The sequence below is a fragment of the Megachile rotundata genome, chromosome 5 (assembly GCF_050947335.1).
Source record: "Megachile rotundata isolate GNS110a chromosome 5, iyMegRotu1, whole genome shotgun sequence".
Taxonomy (NCBI): domain Eukaryota; kingdom Metazoa; phylum Arthropoda; class Insecta; order Hymenoptera; family Megachilidae; genus Megachile; species Megachile rotundata.
In genome coordinates, this window is record NC_134987.1 from 12,467,369 (window position 1) to 12,485,528 (window position 18,160).

At 34.6% G+C, this 18,160-nt stretch overlaps 2 protein-coding genes across 6 annotated transcripts in view; both read left to right on the plus strand.

Annotated features, from left to right (window-relative positions):
* Window positions 1-18,160, plus strand: part of babo (TGF-beta receptor type-1 babo) — a 65,246-nt gene that overhangs the window by 20,228 nt on the left and 26,858 nt on the right. For 2 of the 5 annotated variants that reach the window (XM_003701707.3, XM_012281653.2), the window contains exon 3: window positions 13,774-13,982. The exons of 1 other annotated variant lie outside the window; for it this stretch is intronic. In XM_003701707.3, coding sequence (XP_003701755.1) covers window positions 13,774-13,982 — 209 coding nt within the window. Of the gene's footprint in view, window positions 1-8,766; window positions 8,916-13,773; window positions 13,983-18,160 lie in introns of all 5 variants that reach the window. 2 more of the 5 variants (XM_012281654.2, XM_012281655.2) reach the window with 2 other exon arrangements.
* The window catches only part of TpnT (troponin T, skeletal muscle), a 107,795-nt gene that overhangs the window by 5,513 nt on the left and 84,122 nt on the right, over window positions 1-18,160 (plus strand). The window lies entirely within an intron of this gene.

Sequence of the window (18,160 nt, forward strand, 5' to 3'; positions counted from 1 at the left end):
ATAGCGATGTTCTTTTGATAATGCACCTTATCTTTCAACAATCTCCGACAAACACAGCATTTGAATATACCAAAACTTACAATATAAGGTCTAACTTTTATTCGAATGCTTTGATACTTTTAGTAATTGAAAATTGAAAAAAAAAAAAGGTAATTTTTTTTAACGCGATTTTAATCGAACCTGGATACAGCGTGTTTTGATATATCCGCTATTCCAGAAATTCCTCGCTTTGTTTGGGGTAATCGGGATATTGTTTTACTAGTTCTGCTCGTTTTATATTCGACACATGGGATATTGAAAACATTTCGTTTGCTGTTCGTTTTTGTGGGATTTATGGATTCACTTCATCACGCGTTTTTATTTACAAAAGTCTTTTTGTTGTTGCAACTTTGTCCGGTAAAAATATTGTCCAGAGTCGATATTTTTTAATTAAATTGAAAGTGACTAGTATTTGTAACATCGATATTTTTTAAATAAAATCGTGTATTTGGTATAATAGCTTATTTATAATTTATTTCTTCCAATGCATATAAATTACATTGATGTACAAAAACCAAACATTTTGTTTTAAAATCCTACAGCTGATATATACACGCATGTGTTACTGTATGTGTACACGTATGTATGTATTACTTAAAAATCATACGCATATTGAGTTTTCAAAAAGCACGTCCTTGAAACAATTACCAAAAAGAAATTAATCGTTAAATTGATGTTTCAAAACTCGGTTCACTTTTTGTCGATAAGTTTTTGCGGCGCGAACCAAAGTACCTCGTTCCAAAGGTTTTACTTTTATATTCGCGCAACCAAAAACAGCCGCTCTTATACAAACTTTATTCACGCGTTAAAAACAAAGAGTACATTCTTCCCGCGGTATTTTGCAATTTCGGAAAAACAAGCCAGAATATTAGCGGACGCGTAAAATCAATTCGAGACGTTTCTTACGAATCCTGTTGCCGCAGGTGAACGCAAACGATTCTCGACGGGTTTTAAAAATAGAGATTTCGAAAGCGAAGAAAAACGAGCAGAACGAATTCCCGATCGATAGTTCGATCTCATCGGCGGATTACATTATCTCGCTGATAACTTTCACCAGTAATTTGTATCTTTAATCGGCTTTTTACTACTCTTTTTAACCCTTTCACTACCGAACGCTTTCCAAAAACAAATTATTTATGGAAGACGTCAGAAATATTAATTTGTGAAATAGTCATGGAATTAGAAATTCTTTTTTTAATTAATTTTTGTAGATTGAGTACTTAAATTGTCTTCTAATATGATGTAGTTAATTGTAAAATACTCTACTTTCTGAATTTAGAAATTTAGAAATTTTATAATTTGGAATTGAGAAATTTAGAAAACGAGGTTTAAAAGTGCAGAAGTTTTGTATTATTAATTTCGATAAATTAGAAATGTGGAAACTTAGCTGATAGGTTAACAATTTTGAAATACCAAGATATCAGATTTTTAAATTCACACATGTGATAACTCATACAAATAGTACTATGTTCTAAAAATATAAAATAGAAAAATAATAAAATAGTATAAATACATGAAAGAATAAATGAGTGCATCAGTACATAATATTATAATACCAAAATAATAATCTCAAAAATAAAAGTAAACGTCAATGAAGTAGCTCTGACTAGCACTCTGACCAATAACTCTGACGGTAGCGAAAGGGTTGACCATAAACACGCAGTTATCCTTTCTTTCGTTGTTTTTCGAAATATTTCTTGCACAATTTTCGAGGAAATATTTTTGCATTCGTCTACCGTCTGCACACACGACCGCCCACACCCGCTCGAAATCGTAGAGGAACGCGCGCGGGCAAAAGTCTCGCACACATCGTCTCTTCTTATAGCTAACCGTGAAAACAAGCGTAATAACGAACTTCCTAACGAGATCATTAACTGCATTTCTTGCGGTAGTCGAGTACTCGTATTTTTCTCTCTTTCATTCTCTCCTGTACAGTTTTACATTCACCTTTACTAATTTTACGAGTGTTCTCTTTGGTCGGGCAACCATTCGGTCAGTCGAGCCTCGGGGTCTGCGTCCGATTAACTCATTTTTTGCCGCAAGCTTCATTTCGGAATTTAGGTGGTTAACAAAATAATTACGAAAAGAAGGTTCCGTTGCAACGCTTTATGATTCGTTGCGGACTAAATATTCAGAAATTTGGTTAATGGGTTAGTCGAGGGATGAAATTATTTCTTGTAGCCATAGCTTACCGGTTACCATATTTCTTTCAAGTATGATAGATTAAATTGGAAAATATTTTTAAATGTTTAAGAATATCGTGAAAATAAGACTATGCATATTTAGGGCATTCTAGGGTAGATACATCCCATGGGTCTACTCAATTTTTTCATATAATTGTACTCAGGTTTCTTTTTATAATTTTTAAACTCAACAACTCAAAACGATCTGGTAGAGAATTAGAAATGTGGAGACTGAATTTTTACAAGACATGTGAAAATCCAGCAGCTCCCAAATTAAATATGTCGAGGCCAAGTTAGGTCAAGTCTTAAAATATCCAAATTATCAGCCAAATATCGAACAGTATCTTCAGGCTAGAGAGTGCAGGCAAAGAGAAAGAAAATCATTCGCCATAAACATTTTATGAAGAAGTTAGCTTTCTAGATGCACTCGCACATTAATTACTTTCCATCACTTTGTTAAAGTTAAATGTATTTAAGTAGTAGGACTTTTACTGTTTTAATTGAACGCTTGATAGTAGTTACCGTAATAGTTTCAAACTGTGGTTGTTATAAATATTATTTATTAGGGTTTTACATTGACATTTATATTTATATATACATTTACATTTACACTTATGTCTACATTTGTATTTTCATTTATATTTATGTCTACATTTATATTTACATTTACATTTATGTCTACATTTATATTTACATATACTTGTATATTTGAATTTCTATCTACAGTTACATTTATATTTCCATTTACAGTAACATTATCACTTTCATTTACAGTAACATATAAATTGTGATTGAAGTTACATTTACATTTATCTTGATATGGCGAGTGTTCTCTTTGAGCAGGCATTCGGTCAGTGGAGGCACGGGTTCTGCGTCCGATTAAAATTTCACCATGCAAAAATAGTTCGGTGTTGGCTTTCCTTTCTCCGGGGTCCACTTGAGCCCCTCTCGCGATTCTCGTGCTTCATATTTTACATTTGTTAACGCTCGTCGTTCAGATAGCGTGAAGCGTAAGTACACGATACGCGGCTTAGCGAGCGGTTGTTCGCTCTATCGCGAGTCGAGCCTTATGCTGCAGCTGGCCTCTTGTATCGTTTTAACCCATTTGCATTATTAGCTCCTATCGCTGAATGTTTCTTTTTCCATTTACTTCTACATCGACGTTAAATTATTAAATTTAGAGCGGAAACATTACCAAAATGGAACAATTGATTCTAACGATTGATTGCGAATATTCTTCATCACGTTTGGTTCAAATTTAATTGGATGTGAGGAATAGTGATATCTGAGTGATAGGGAAATTTTTAGAATGTTAACAAAATACGAATAAACACATAACGTAAGCAGTTTTTGTAGGTAAACTTGCATGGGGTGAAATGGCGAACTTTTCAGTACTATAGCTAGTATTCTGTACACTGCCATTACTCCTAGAGAACATGTCCGCCATTTCTAACTCCGTGTATTTAAATTTCCCACCTCCACTATTTTCAATTCGCGAAATATTAAAAATGATTGCACGTTGATATTAAATTTAAGCAGCAGCGTATTAAGGTATTCGTGTAACGCGAAGTGTTAACGTCCATTCAGATCCGGCGTGAAGATTAAATTCGTCGGAAACCGAAGTGAACATGATTCTCACATTCATAACATACGTACAAGTAATAAGCGTCACGAGCATCCACGTTCATTAGAGGAACAGGAAAAATGTTTCCTTTTGTTGCACCAAGCAGTTAAGCGATTGCAGCGGATCATTATCCACTTGGTAGCGCGTACACACATACACTAAACGCGATTCATGCACGCGAATCGGAGATCAATCTGAATTTTCTGGGTTATAAAGAACGAGACTAATTATCGGAAGTTATTTCTCCTCTTTCGGTACACTTTGTCTTTCTGCTCGCGTTCCCGCGTCCATGGAACATATGTGAATATTTCACGCGGCAACGCGCCATCATTGAGTCACGTTTCACGTGTGATCGATCATCGATCGGACGCAAATCCCTTGCAGGCTCGATTTTCAAAGAGGATACATTCATTTCGAAGATGGACACGAAACAAGACTTGGCACAGATACCTTTCACGTTTGATACCATGGAACGAGGACAGGTTTAGAACTAGATAGTTATTCGCTGGGGTTTAAAACTAGGTTAAATCATATTTCAAGTTTAAATGAGAACAATTTACGAAAATAATCTGTAACTTCACTACCTGAACTTACCTAACTTTACAATTTTCTAACCTTGAACTAATTGTACCATACAACTTGACGACCTAACCTAACCTTACCTAAACTAAGTGTATATATGGCCTAACCTGACCTAACCTTTATCTAATCTAGCTATAACCTGCAACTTAATAATCTGACTAAACCTAACCTACAACTTAATAATGTAACTTAAACCTAACCTACAATTCAATGATTTAAACTAACCTAACCTACAAGTTCATAGACAAGCCTAACCCTAACCTCTCAAGTTAGCAACCTAACCAAATGTGACTTAACCTAACACCTCAAAATACTTCATTCATTAATTAATTTTTGTTCATGAATTCACCTTTTCTTCTTATGAATTCAATGATTTCAAACTAAATAAATAAAAGTAAAAATTTGTCGACAAATAAATAACTTCTATTCATTCACTTTGTAATCGTCTCGTGTATAAGATACTACCAGAAATAAACGGGAATTAGTTTTTAAATTTCGTTTAAAGCTTTCAATAAGCGGGCTAGCAAAGAAGGAAAGACAAAACAGAAAGCACGGATCGCGTGTTTAGACTTTGTATCGTATTAATTCGAGAATGAAAGAGAAAATAAAACGTATACACCGGAGTTTAATGAGTTAAACCGGACATAAAGCAGCGTGGAACGAGCCGGAGATTATTCGTCAGAGATCTCCCGCGATATTTCATGTGTACGTGATCGCGATCGAGCGCGTTCGAATTACCGCTCGTTGTGGATCACCTTGACGCTTGTTCCACCACGAGTTTCGCGATTCGTAGCACATTTACATTTCCTTCGGAATTTCTCAATCTCTCGTTCATATATTATCTTTTCTATCCTCCTCTATCACCGTTTTCTTTTTTTTTCCTTTTTTCTTGCGAAAATTGTGATTTCATTTCGATTTCGATTTGAGCCATCCTCGACTAACAACATCTCACTGCATCTGCAATAATGATGATGATGATGATGATGATGATGATAATGATGATGATGATGATCGTTTGCTCTTCTAACCGTTTCTGTGTGTGTCGAGTTCGATTTGTTATATTGTGCCTGCTTTCATTTAGCCGGATTTTAGCTTCGTTCAACAACTGGATACTTTTCTGCTCCTCGAATAAATCTCTTCATCGTTTTAATAAGGGAATAGTGACAATTTTTATTCGTTAATTTCGATGAAATTTTGTGGGTTTATGAAGTAATGCAAGATTGGAACAATGATGTGACTTATTTGGATACTATTATTTCAAATTTCGTGTCAAGTGATATGTGTTGTAACAAGTTATATCGCCATACGTTCAATTTGTTAGATTGCTACGTGTTCAATCACTGCACGTTAAGTTTTTATATATTACATCGCTACGCATACGATCACCATGCGTTATATCGCCACGCGTAGTATCACCACGCGTTATATCATCACGCGTTATATCGCCACTCGTAGTATCATCACGCGTTATATCGCCACGCGTAGTATCATCACGCGTTATATCGCCACGCGTAGTATCACCACGCGTTATATCGCCACGCGTTATATCGCTATGCGTGGTATCACCACGCGTTATATCGCCACGCGTAGTATCACCACGCGTAGTATCACCACGCGTTATATCGCCACGCATTGTATCACCACGCGTTATATCGCCACGCGTTATATTACCACGCGTAGTATCACCTCACGTTATATCGCCACGCGTAGTATCACCTCGCGTTATATCGCCACGCGTACAATTACCTCGCGTTATATCGCCACGTTTGCAATTACCTTGCATTATATCGCCACGCGTACAATTACCTTACGTTATATTGCCACGCGTATGATCACCTCGCGTTGTATCGTCGTATCATTAATTTATCACGCTTTTAATTGCTACAAGTTAGATCACCACGTGTACAACTACTACACGTTACATCCCTACGTGTACAATCGTTATATCGCCACGCAGTGTATTGCTACACGTTGCATCACCACGCGTTGTAGAACCAAACATAACATTGCTATTCATACTAAATATAACGTCTCCACACGAAATATCATCAAGTAATAAAGTTCCTTCGCGTTATATCGCCATGAACGACATTTTGTGAATGAGAAATCAATTAAACTTAAATAAGACATAACTTCATTTTAATCTTCTATCGCTCTATAAACTCACAAAGTTTTATTCCAATTAACAAATACAGTAGTGCTTCTTTAAAAAATTCATTAATGGACGAATAAATAAACAATGGACTCAGGATAGTTCGTATATTGTTTTTTATTCTTTTGTATTCGTTTGTGTTTTATTCTTTGTCCATGCTCGATGAAGTCGAGAGAATTAACGGGATTTCAGGGACGACGATCTACTACGACTGGCTACCCCCACTGTCAGGTATCGCAAACGAGTGTTGAGTTGCACGGTGTTGAATTTTTTTTTTATTCCCATAAATCTTTTTCTGTTTTTTTTCCTCCTTTTTTTGGTTTTTAACAGTTCTACCCTTTCTGTGTTCTCTATTTTCCGTGTTGAGTTTCTTGGTTTTTTCCTAGTCAGTTTTTTTGTTTTTGTTTCTGAAGGTTTGTTGAAGTTTGTTTAGCAAACCCCACGTCGACGAAATAATCAGCGATTTTGCTCTAGCTGTTAATGATTCAGTGGTATTGTTGGATAATAAATATCGTAGCTGTTAATTTACGAGATACCGAACAGACGATAATCAAACATTCCGATTTGGAATCTTATCGTCTGTGGATATCTCGGACTTGAATCAATAATCCTAGATAAACGCGAATGCTTGCAATCGATGAAATTAGGATTATTTGGTTTGTTGTGCAACAATGTGAACCACTTTACCACGGAACGAAGGAAACATAATTTTGATGACGTTTTCTCGATACAAATCTTATTTTTTTATATTTTTAACATTGCATGATATTTGACAGGTTCCCTAAAAGCGTCACGAAATGGTAAAAAAGAAACAAGGAATAAAATCTAATTTTCCATCAAAATACGGTCAAAAACGTGGACAAATACGAGTGATGGACACTTCCCTTTAGCTAAGAATTGGAACTTATCGAGAACATATTTCTCATAAGTAGATTTTATGGTGAAAGACATTTTATTAATTAACTTTTGACATAATTACTTATTAGAAATGTTCCCGACAATTTCTTGCTCTCAATATGTAATAAGAAAAGGCCCTAACTATCTGATTTGAACTTTTGAAAAATATTATATAAATTTTTAATGACATATTATGTGTAGAAATATCATGTGTAGAAATTCAATAATTTAAAAAATTCAAGGGATTAAAAATATCTACTCTCAATGTTTGATATGAAAATTTGATATTAATGTTATTGACGTTTCAGTAACTTCGATTGGTTATCGATATATAGTCGATTAATTACTTACTTCCATTTTTAATATATTTTTCTTTCTCTTTAAGAATATGTGTATTTTTAATTTGTCTATTTTTTTGAAATTGTTGAATGTCTACACTTAATATACTTTTTCAATAATTCTGTTATGGATTAATAAAAGTTTATGAGATATGTCGTTAGAAATTTGTATGTATCTTACAAAAAGTCAAAATCAAAGACAGTTGGTGTTTTTCTTTTAGAAAGGAAACCCAAATGCACGCGAGCGTACCATACATGCGTTTTAATATTAACATTTTTGTTAATTCAGTGATGGGCACTCATGAGCTCCGATATGTAACATTTCACAGAGGAGAGAAAAATTTGGTATAACTTCAAGTTTCCAAATTTTTATTCTCAGAGTCTTACATTCCCTAATTTCCACAATACCAAATTGTTAAATCTCCATATTTCTAAATAACCAAATTATCAAGTTTCCAAATTTCTGACTTAAATCATCAAATCTCCAAATTTCTAAATAGCCAAATTATCAAATCTCCAAATTCCTGACTCAAGTTATCAAAACTTCAAGTTTCTAAATCACCAGATTCCCAAATTCTCAAAATTTGAAATTCTAAAATTTCCAAATCTCCCAAACTTCTAAATTACAGAGCCTCTAAACGTGCAAATTTTCAAATAAAAAATTTGCAATTCTCAAAAATTTTAAGTCACCTAATTTGCAGATGATCGAATCTCCAAATTCCCAGAGTACCAAATTTCGAACCTAACCGAATCTCCAAATTCCTAAATATTCCCAGAAGACCAAATTTCGAGACTCCCAAATTGAATAACGTCCGAATATCATAGCAGAAAAATGATCTCTGCCCATCAGTGGATTAACAGATCGAGTGCCACCCCCGTCCGCGCACGGTCCCCTGACGTTACGTTGGTTTGTCTTTTTTTTTCTGAAACTGTTGCAAACTCGGCTTGAAGGTGCGTGCCTAAACAGCTGTCGTCGCAGCCCGAGCCGCTCATCTTCTGCATGACGAGCGACTCGCGAAATACGACCTTTGTCATCGAGTGTTGCGACGAGGATTTTTGCAATCAGCATCTGAGACCTCAGCTGCACCCCCGCAAACCAGGTATAGTGTTAATGACCTGGAAGTAACGAAAACTCTGCAGGTGGCTCCAGGCTTTTGCTGCAGCTATCTTTTCTTTCTCTCTCTATTTTTTATCACCTTCTTGTGCCTCTGTCTATTTCACTGTAATTTCTATCTTCTTCTTTTAATTCTTCTCGGTTCTTTGATTTTCATCGGAATATCAAGAACCTGCTGTATATAGTAGATATATTTGCCGGAGAGGAGTCTTGTTAATTAAAGTAGCAATTAAATTTTCATGCTGTTGACTCTCCACGTTTTTCCGACCGATGCTTTTCTTCGATATAATTATTCTGTCATTCCCGATTCAATCCGACGCAATTATATTTCCTCCCCACGAGAATACTTGTGCTACTCAATCTTTTCTTTTTATTATTTTTCCCCCTCTCGCTCCACACCGCGTGAGTATTATGTGTACGCAGACGCAAAGAATGATCGTTAGCGAATGTACGCGTCGTATTTTTATTATAGATGTATTTATTTATTTGTTCGCTCGCTGATTGCAATCGTTCAGTTTTCCAAATTTATTTATCTCTGTGCAGAATTGTGCATTGTGTCACGGCCTTTAAGTGATATACGTTACGTGTCTCTCTCGCGTGCATACACATTGTCTCGCCAACCTGCTGACACGCTCTGCCTGTATCTTTTACTTTTTTTTTTCTTTTTGTCACTGTCGCGCGCAACTTTATTATCTGTGTCTAGATACACGTATAAATATACATTTTATGCGGTGGTTAGAATGTATGGTCGTGTACATTGTTCCCGGAGTAGAACACGAAAGCTACATCGTTGCGGATGTACACTGTGGGACACAGAAATATTTGTACTCGGAAATTTATTTTTTGAATCTCCGGATTTTTTTCTGAGAGAAAACTTTCTTTGATGGAAAGAAGAATTAACTTTCTTTGATGGAAGAAGAAATGAATACCATATATTAAATATTTTTCTTATTATTCTTATTATTTTTCAGGTTTTTTATTATTTTTCAATAAAATATGCCATGATATCTGAAAATGCCCTTATTTATTTTTTCTTATCATTGATTTATTGTTTTGATGCAAACACAGTAAAATTTTTAAAACGTTACTGTATACAGATTTAAATAAGCCTTGATAAAATTAAAACCATTTAAGTGTTTATATTGTTATTGACATTGCAATTATCACTTGAACGATTATTTTATTGAACCACTTGAACTTTGAATAATGTACCGTTAATCTGTATCAATATATCGATCAAGGAGTTTATAATTGAAATATTTTATATTGTATGTTGTACAAACTAATTTAGTACAAATAATTTTGTGTTTCACTGTATGTACAGAGTGTTCAAGTTAATTCAAGACTATCCTATTCTGCTAATAATTACAAAAAGTGACAAAATTGTGAATTAATAGGTCATCAAGCTCTTATGGGTTTCCTTGAACACGTACATGAATTAATATTTTATAAATAGTGCAATACTTCCAGTTTCTTTTTTCAAGCTCACAGATTGCTTTTTCTAAGCTATAAATTTCCAATGCAATCGTAAGTGCAAAGACTTGAAAAATATTTGGAAAATTATTAAAATATGGTGACTTTCTAAGAAAATTCTCATATATACATTTTTTTCGAGAAAGTTAAAAAATAACAGAATTGTCAGAAATTAGCATGAACACCCAGTATATGGCCACGCATAATGCGTTACTCGAGCTGACACCCAGACCCGCGTTTCTCCCGTTATGACCGATAAAGCACAATACACAGGACGGTGTCACTTCTGGTACCCTAATTCGCATTTTATCACACAATGTTTACAGGGATATTTTTGATCGTGCAAAGACGATCCTTTTTGAACACAGTAATTTTCGTTGAAACTGATCAATAAATTTTTTAATTCTATAAACTGAGTACGTTTATCAACCTTCTTTCTTCCCTCTTACACCCTCCTGCTTTTCTTTATATGCAGCACAGCCGATTGTGTACATATGTACATACATGTCTTTATCTGTTTTTGCTTATTGTTAGCTTTGTATCGGTACTACTTTGGTATTTTCAAATTCATACAATAGAATGTAACTATAGTAAGTATTAGAGAAATGTACTATCGGTGGTTTCTGTTAAAATTCATTCCGTAGAAAGAGTTCGATGAAAAACAGTATGGAAATGTTTGCCACCTATGGATGTTCTAGTTACTTCGAGGTACTTGCCTCCTGTACACTTTTCTTTTTTTATGCTTACAAGTACTCGGAGACCGGAAGTTCTCCTGAGTGAACTTGGAAAGCACCGGTAGCATGTTGCCATCTCTCCTCTCTGCACTCTCTAGCGAAAGTAGACACGCAATAGTGACACTGGTAAACGGATCTCTGCAAAAATGTACCTCTTTTGTAAATATTATCTTTCAATTTCTTTTAGAGCAAAGATATGTCGCAGACACGCTCCGTTCTGTCAATCTACCTTTATTTTTGTCCTGTACACAAATCCGATGGATCGCACATGTTAACATGTCTTCTTATTCGTCGATATCTTTCGAAACGTTGGTGTAAGAAAAAAATTGTATCTAAAATTTTCTCAAAACCGATGCTAAATTACACTTCGAAAAATGTTTGAAATGTTTTGTAAATGAAGTCTTTCACCAACATTTCGATTATGCCAATAGTTGTAGCTATTATTATTCTCATACCTGCACGTCCTCTGGTTCAATCCATCCTTCCCTTCGCTGTCGTGAATTTTCTCTTTTCAGAAGAAACCGATGGAAAGCAATCAACTTGTCGTCAACAAACGAACGACTCTATAGTTCATGGAAAATTTATCTTAACTACCTGTCCTTCGCAGCTTGTAAAACTTTGTATTATACTTATGTAACTGTGTGTAATTCTCCACAGGTCCTTAAAATACTTTATTCTCGTTAACGCGTTCGATATCCAAACGATTCTGATAATTATTCTGTCAATTTTTATGCTTAACGGTACCTTGTTGCAAACAATTTAAGAAAAGATTCTTATTATAATTACAGTAGGTAAAATTATCTCAAATCTGCACTTTTATCATATTAATTTGAAACGTGAAGTTAGATGAATGTAAGTTATTGAAGAAAATGATTTACATTTTGAATGAATGTAATTTTAAATAAGTTCACTAGATGACTTGTACAATAAAAAATATACTTTATTTTTTGCTTTACATTTGTTAATATTTTCCTTTTATTTTCAATTTAAAAACCTATGTCGATATTTTGTGTTGAAACTTTGGAGACCTCAGATAAAATTGATTTTCTGAAAAACTAAAAGATACGAGAGATGTTAAGTGAGTTTTGCAAGCAAGAAAAAGAAATATATTAGCACAGAGCCACTTAGGCTCCCGCCATTTTGTTCCTTTAGATCTTTTATCTCGTAGAAGCAAAATATAACTTCCGTGTCTTTTATACTTTTCGAGAGAATACTATTTGGAGACCTCCAGGGTGATGTAACTGCTTATGTAACTATTTTTCTCGACACTAAAGTTCAGATTGATATGCCAAAAGTGTCGCTTTGTCATCAGATCGTATCAGAGTTCATTTCGAAACCCGTCGATATGCAGAAAGCTGATACAAGAAAACTGCAGACGAGATTCGTCAAATCAGCGTCGTTTACTCCGCAAACGTCGAGTTCAAAATGTCACTATTTATTCTCATATCGCAGTGAAAAACTGGAAGTATGTAGATTTATTAATCGATCGCATTATCAGGTTACATAATTTACGAATCATCGAACAAACTCGTAAAATAATACGGTTTCCGTGAAGACGAAGAAACGTGAAGGTCTTTGACGTAATAACGCGTCCCTTAAAGAGCACCGGATAACGACGTTATAATACGGCCCCCGAAAGATGAAATTACCCGCAGAAGAAAGAAGAAGACGAAAAAAAAACAAGAAGCACCGTGAATTATTACCCGATCGCGAGTTATTAATGATTAATTTCCCGAACTTATCTCGGCTGCCTGTTATTTGGACGCTGGTGTGCCCTTACGAATTTATAACCTCGTAATAAGAGTAATTTATCACGTGAGGCCAACAAAGTAAAAACGCCGGCCAGCTGCGAGTTCTCCGCGTTTGTAATTTATTTGCGATGCTCGTACGAACGATGACGTGTTTCTCGATTAACCCTTTTAGCTTCGGATACTCCGGAGCGTACGCTGTGAATCGAACAACTTTTTCTTCCCTTCCTACACGCATGTAGCCTATGTCTCACGCGACTGAATAAAACAATAGCGTCGAAATGGCGGAAAACGGGGGAAAAAAGGAGGTATTAGGTGCATTCCGCCGGAAGTTATTTTGAAGATTTCAAGGTTATGCTTTCTTCAACTCTTTAAAATTCTTCGAGCGTTTGCGAAGTCGACACGTGCGAACTTCACGTACGTCCGATGCCACTTATACGACGAAGTTCTTGCTTAAGTTTTATTCTTGTAGAACTAGATATTCTACAGATAACTTGCTTACAGATCATAATTTTTCTTGAACATTATTTCAGACTTGGACGTTACTTTGACAAATTTAGAGATTTTTTGTTCATTTGTACAAATGGGGCTTAAAGCTATCACTCAGAACAGTATAAATATAAAAATAATTCAATTACATTCCGTTGACCATTTCGATTCACAGTATCTTCAAAATGGGGCATCTTCACAGCATCTTCAATATACAAAATAGATCAAAAAGAAAAGTACATTTGATTGAAGACAAGGTAGCGTTATTGAAGGAACAAGGTACCGTTAAGGACAGTTAAAATTTCGTCGGATTCTCGTCACGAAAACGAGACGCAGGAAGAGGTCGCGATACGCTATTTTCGTCAGGTCCGGAAGTACTCGTGATGTAAATTGTTCTCAGGTGTTACGATAAGGTGCGCTTCTTCCCGGCGCCCGAGTACTCGATCTGGTGCAGCACGAATAGCACGCTACGCGGTCCAGGCAACATGGAATTTGTGATCGCCTGTTGCGATCATTCCGACTTCTGCAATCGCGACCTAAGGCCCTCTTTTCCCTCTCGCGAGTTCAGAGGTGGGACATATTCTCGTGTCACCGACTACCTCAGACGAGGTACGGTTTCCGCGTATGTTTTTTTTTTGGTAATTGTACCTAATAGTGTGCGCCTCTTCATTTCGGTGATCTTTGAATTGCGTTGTGGAGGCATATTTTGTGTATGCGTAACTGTAGTGAATGGTTACTGTACTTTGTCTAAATTGCGTCTATGTTGATAATTATATTCAGTTGAAACACTAGTTAATTACAATAATTAGATTAAATCTTTGTACTCGAAGGTACTTTTGCTGCTGGCAGTAATCCTGAAATTTTTAATTGACAAACTTAATGAGACCTTCTGAAGTTATTACTGGGTTATTAGTTTCCACTGGGTTCTGTTTTGCTGCGTTTATACATCACATGTTAGCAATAGATTTAATTGAAAAATACTTACTTTATATTCTGCTGAGTTAAATAGTGAGTGTGTCACTTTTTGAGTACAAAGGGTTAATGTGTTTCATGTATGGGAGCAAATTAGGAGAGTTTGATAGATATGTTGAATCCAAATATTATTGTTTTAATGTATTTGTCTGAAATTAAATGGGGAACAGTTTGATATATTTACCTAATTGAAATAGCTTGATGTATAATACTATTATATTAATATACATATCTCGTGTTTGTCTGGAGCTAAATTGGATCTGGTTTGATAGATTTACCTAATTGAAATACTGTTGTTAAATTTATATCAGAACTAATTTTTTGTTTCATTGAACTTTCTACTTTGCACTATGAACAGTATGTACTTTGGAATTAATTTGAACACCTAAATTCCGAAATTCTTATATAAATTTGGTACAAGTATAATGGTAAATAATATCAAACAATAGGAGAACAGAAGTAGATATTTTTTAGGAATACAATTTCCCAATTTTCCAAAGATTCTCAAATTTCCAAAGCCCCAAATTCCTATACCTCCAAATTTTTATATTCTCAACTTCCAAATTGCCAAGTCCATAAAGTGTCAAACTCTCAAATTACTCTTCTAACTCTCAAGTTATAAATTTCCTAAATTCTCAGGACCTCAAGTATTCAAAATCCTAAATTCTCAACTTACCATCTTCCCAAACTCCCAAATCCATAAATTGTCAAACTTTCAAATTACTCTCCTAACTCTCAAGTTACAAATTTCCTAAATTCTCAGGACCTCAAGTATTCAAAATCCTAAATTCTCAACTTACCATCTCCCCAAACTCCCAGATCCCCAAATCTCAAAATCCCCAACTTCCATAATTCCAAAATTTCCAACTTCTCAAGTTCCAAAACTTCCAAATCTACTTCAGTAATCCATAAAATATTAGCATACAACTTTGAAGGTAAAACAACAGTTACGTATTCACGAAATTGACAAAATTAACCTTCATAACCATGGCCACCGTAACAGATGAGGTGTATTCTATTCGGTATAATTATCTTCTTTCCTTCCAAGGTCGACGGAATTTAGAGCCGAATCAGTACTTACGTAACCCTCGTTCGAGCTTCAAAATTTCAAACAGAAGTGATATATTTCACGTATTCCGATCGCAATTTTCAATATTTGAACGGAAATATTTTCTAACCGAGTGATTCAGTATTGTAATCATGCAAAACTTCTACAAACAGTTTTAAAGGTTATTTCGTATCTCCAGAGGCGCGCCGAAGAAGGTGTTAACTTTATTTAGAAAGTTACTGGTGGATACAGCTCCTCCATTTGTAGTTCCTTGAATTGCACGTGTTTGAGATGTAATTTGCAAGATTTTAGAGCGTTGGGAACACGAATTCACACTTGCTTATTAATTTCATTTGCAAAGTTCATTAGTAGCCAAGAGCATGGCAAACATTCGAGATTTGGTTACACTTTTCGCAACGGAGAGACGTGTATATCTTTTCGAACAAATAGAAATCAGGGATTAAAATATTTTCTTTTAGAAATATAAATTACCTACATTTAATTTTTAGAAGAATTTAAAAATAATTTAAAGTTTATTTAGATGTGAATCAAACTCATCGTACAAAAGAAATATTTATTATTTAACACAGTGACTGCCATATTGAAAGGGTTAGATCATTTTAATTATAACAAATCGTACCAAATATTTTTACAATAATTCGTTATATAATCATCAATGTTTCAAATAGTCAACAAGAGTATTTTCAACTGCGTAAAAGAATTAATATATGTGATTCGTGAATTTACGTCACATGTGGTGACGTGGCAGCCAACATGTTAATAAAGAGGGAACGAAGTATTAGTCCATTCTTCGACTATCGATTAATCAATTTAATACCTTATCGATACTTGTTCTCGTACAAACACGTCCCCATCAACCTCTCAGAGGAAATAACCTCTCACCCACTTTAATCACCGAAAATTGCGAACGGAAATTCTTTCAAATATTATCGAGTTATTTTATCCAACATTTTATCATGAATTTAGAACATCGAGAAGTATTACAAATTGATGAACGTTTGGAAACATTACGTAACGATATTTAACGACCTTGGAAAGATTTGCGAGATAACGAAGTGAAACAACAAAATGGATGAAAAAATCTCAGGCTTATGATCATCGATTATCGATGCTTTTTGTGAATTGTCTGGGCGATCATTTCTGTCATAAAAGTCCTTTTCTTATTTGTCCTCTGTATACGCTGTCTTTGTTCATACGTACGCTTCTACCGAGCTGACATAATGCAGCAATATGATGTAATTATGTATCGTTTATGTCCCGTTGACGCTGCAGCTCGTCTGAACTCGAAATTTCTTATATTGCTGTTGTAGCACAAGCCACTGTTAGGTATATTGTATAATATATGGTTTGTTTACGATTTCTCACTTAGGTTTTTGATAAATGTATCATGAGATACGTGCGGGGGTATTTTTAGATGCTTGGGCTGGGTTATAATTATGTCGGGTCAAAAGTGAATCAAGTATCTCTCGATGGTCTCACTATTTTACTTTGATAATTATGTCGCGAATTTTTTACGAGGTGGGTGTGTTATCTATATGTGAAGAGTATCGAGAGTTCAGAATTTTTTAATTTTCAAATTTAGAAACATTTGAAAGTTTGACGACTTGAAAATCTATAAATTTGATACGTAAAAAATTTGCTCCAAGTGAAATATTTGATCAGAACATTAAACTACATATGTACACATATGTCATCTTCTAAGGATCTATTGGAACATTTAAAAATTTGTCAACTTAATAACTTGAAAATCTATAAATTTGATACATAAGAAATTTGATCCATGTGAAAACTTTCATCAGAACATTAAACTGCATATGTACACATATGTTGTCTTTTAATGATCCACATACACATATCATGCCATACTAGATACGTCTGTTCTAGTGTGGCGGTTAAAGTGTTATCTTGTTAACCGAGTCATTCTTCAGTCAGAAAAGTATAATAAACAGTGAATAGCGTAGTTAAATTGTACTTAAACGATATTTTCCTCCCAATTAATAGAAGAATAATCGAGATAAAAATGTTTTACTAAATGTATTATTAGATACTGTATCTTTCAATCAAACTAGTGAACCCGACATCCTCCGATCTTAATACGAAAGAGTAACATAAAAATGCCTGCGAATAACAATGTTGCGAAACGTTCAACATCGATATACGTATATCTCGAATTAAATAATTTTTATTGTTGCAGCTTTGTTATGATTCTAGTTGGTTGTAAGATAGTTTCGCATATATTGAGTCGTAAAAGCATTCGCCACAAAATTTCTTCTGGAATCTCTTTAAAATTGACTAGAAATGTTGTAGAATTTATCTATAATGCTCCTAAAATTTCCCTGTAATTTTATAGAAGTGATGTAGAATTTATTTAGAATGCTCCTAGAAAGCACCTGAAATTATTTAGAAATTTTGTAAAAATTATTTAAAAAAAAGTCCTCCTGGGGTCTCCCTCAAATTACCCAGAAATTCTGTAGAATTTATCTAAAATTTATCTACCCTAGAATCTAATTGCATCCTTCTCTAACAAGCTCCACTCTAATTTCAATCAAACTCTAATTTATTAAACAAACTCCACATCGCTGCACTTAATGTTAATGTTACCTACACATGCATTTATTGCAACAAAGTATCATACGACTCACAATATGCGTAATTTTACAATAAACCAATCCGAAAAAAAATGTATCAGCGTCACGGAAAAGCGTAGTTCGTCACGGATCGTCGTGGATCAAGGTCGATTTCCAGC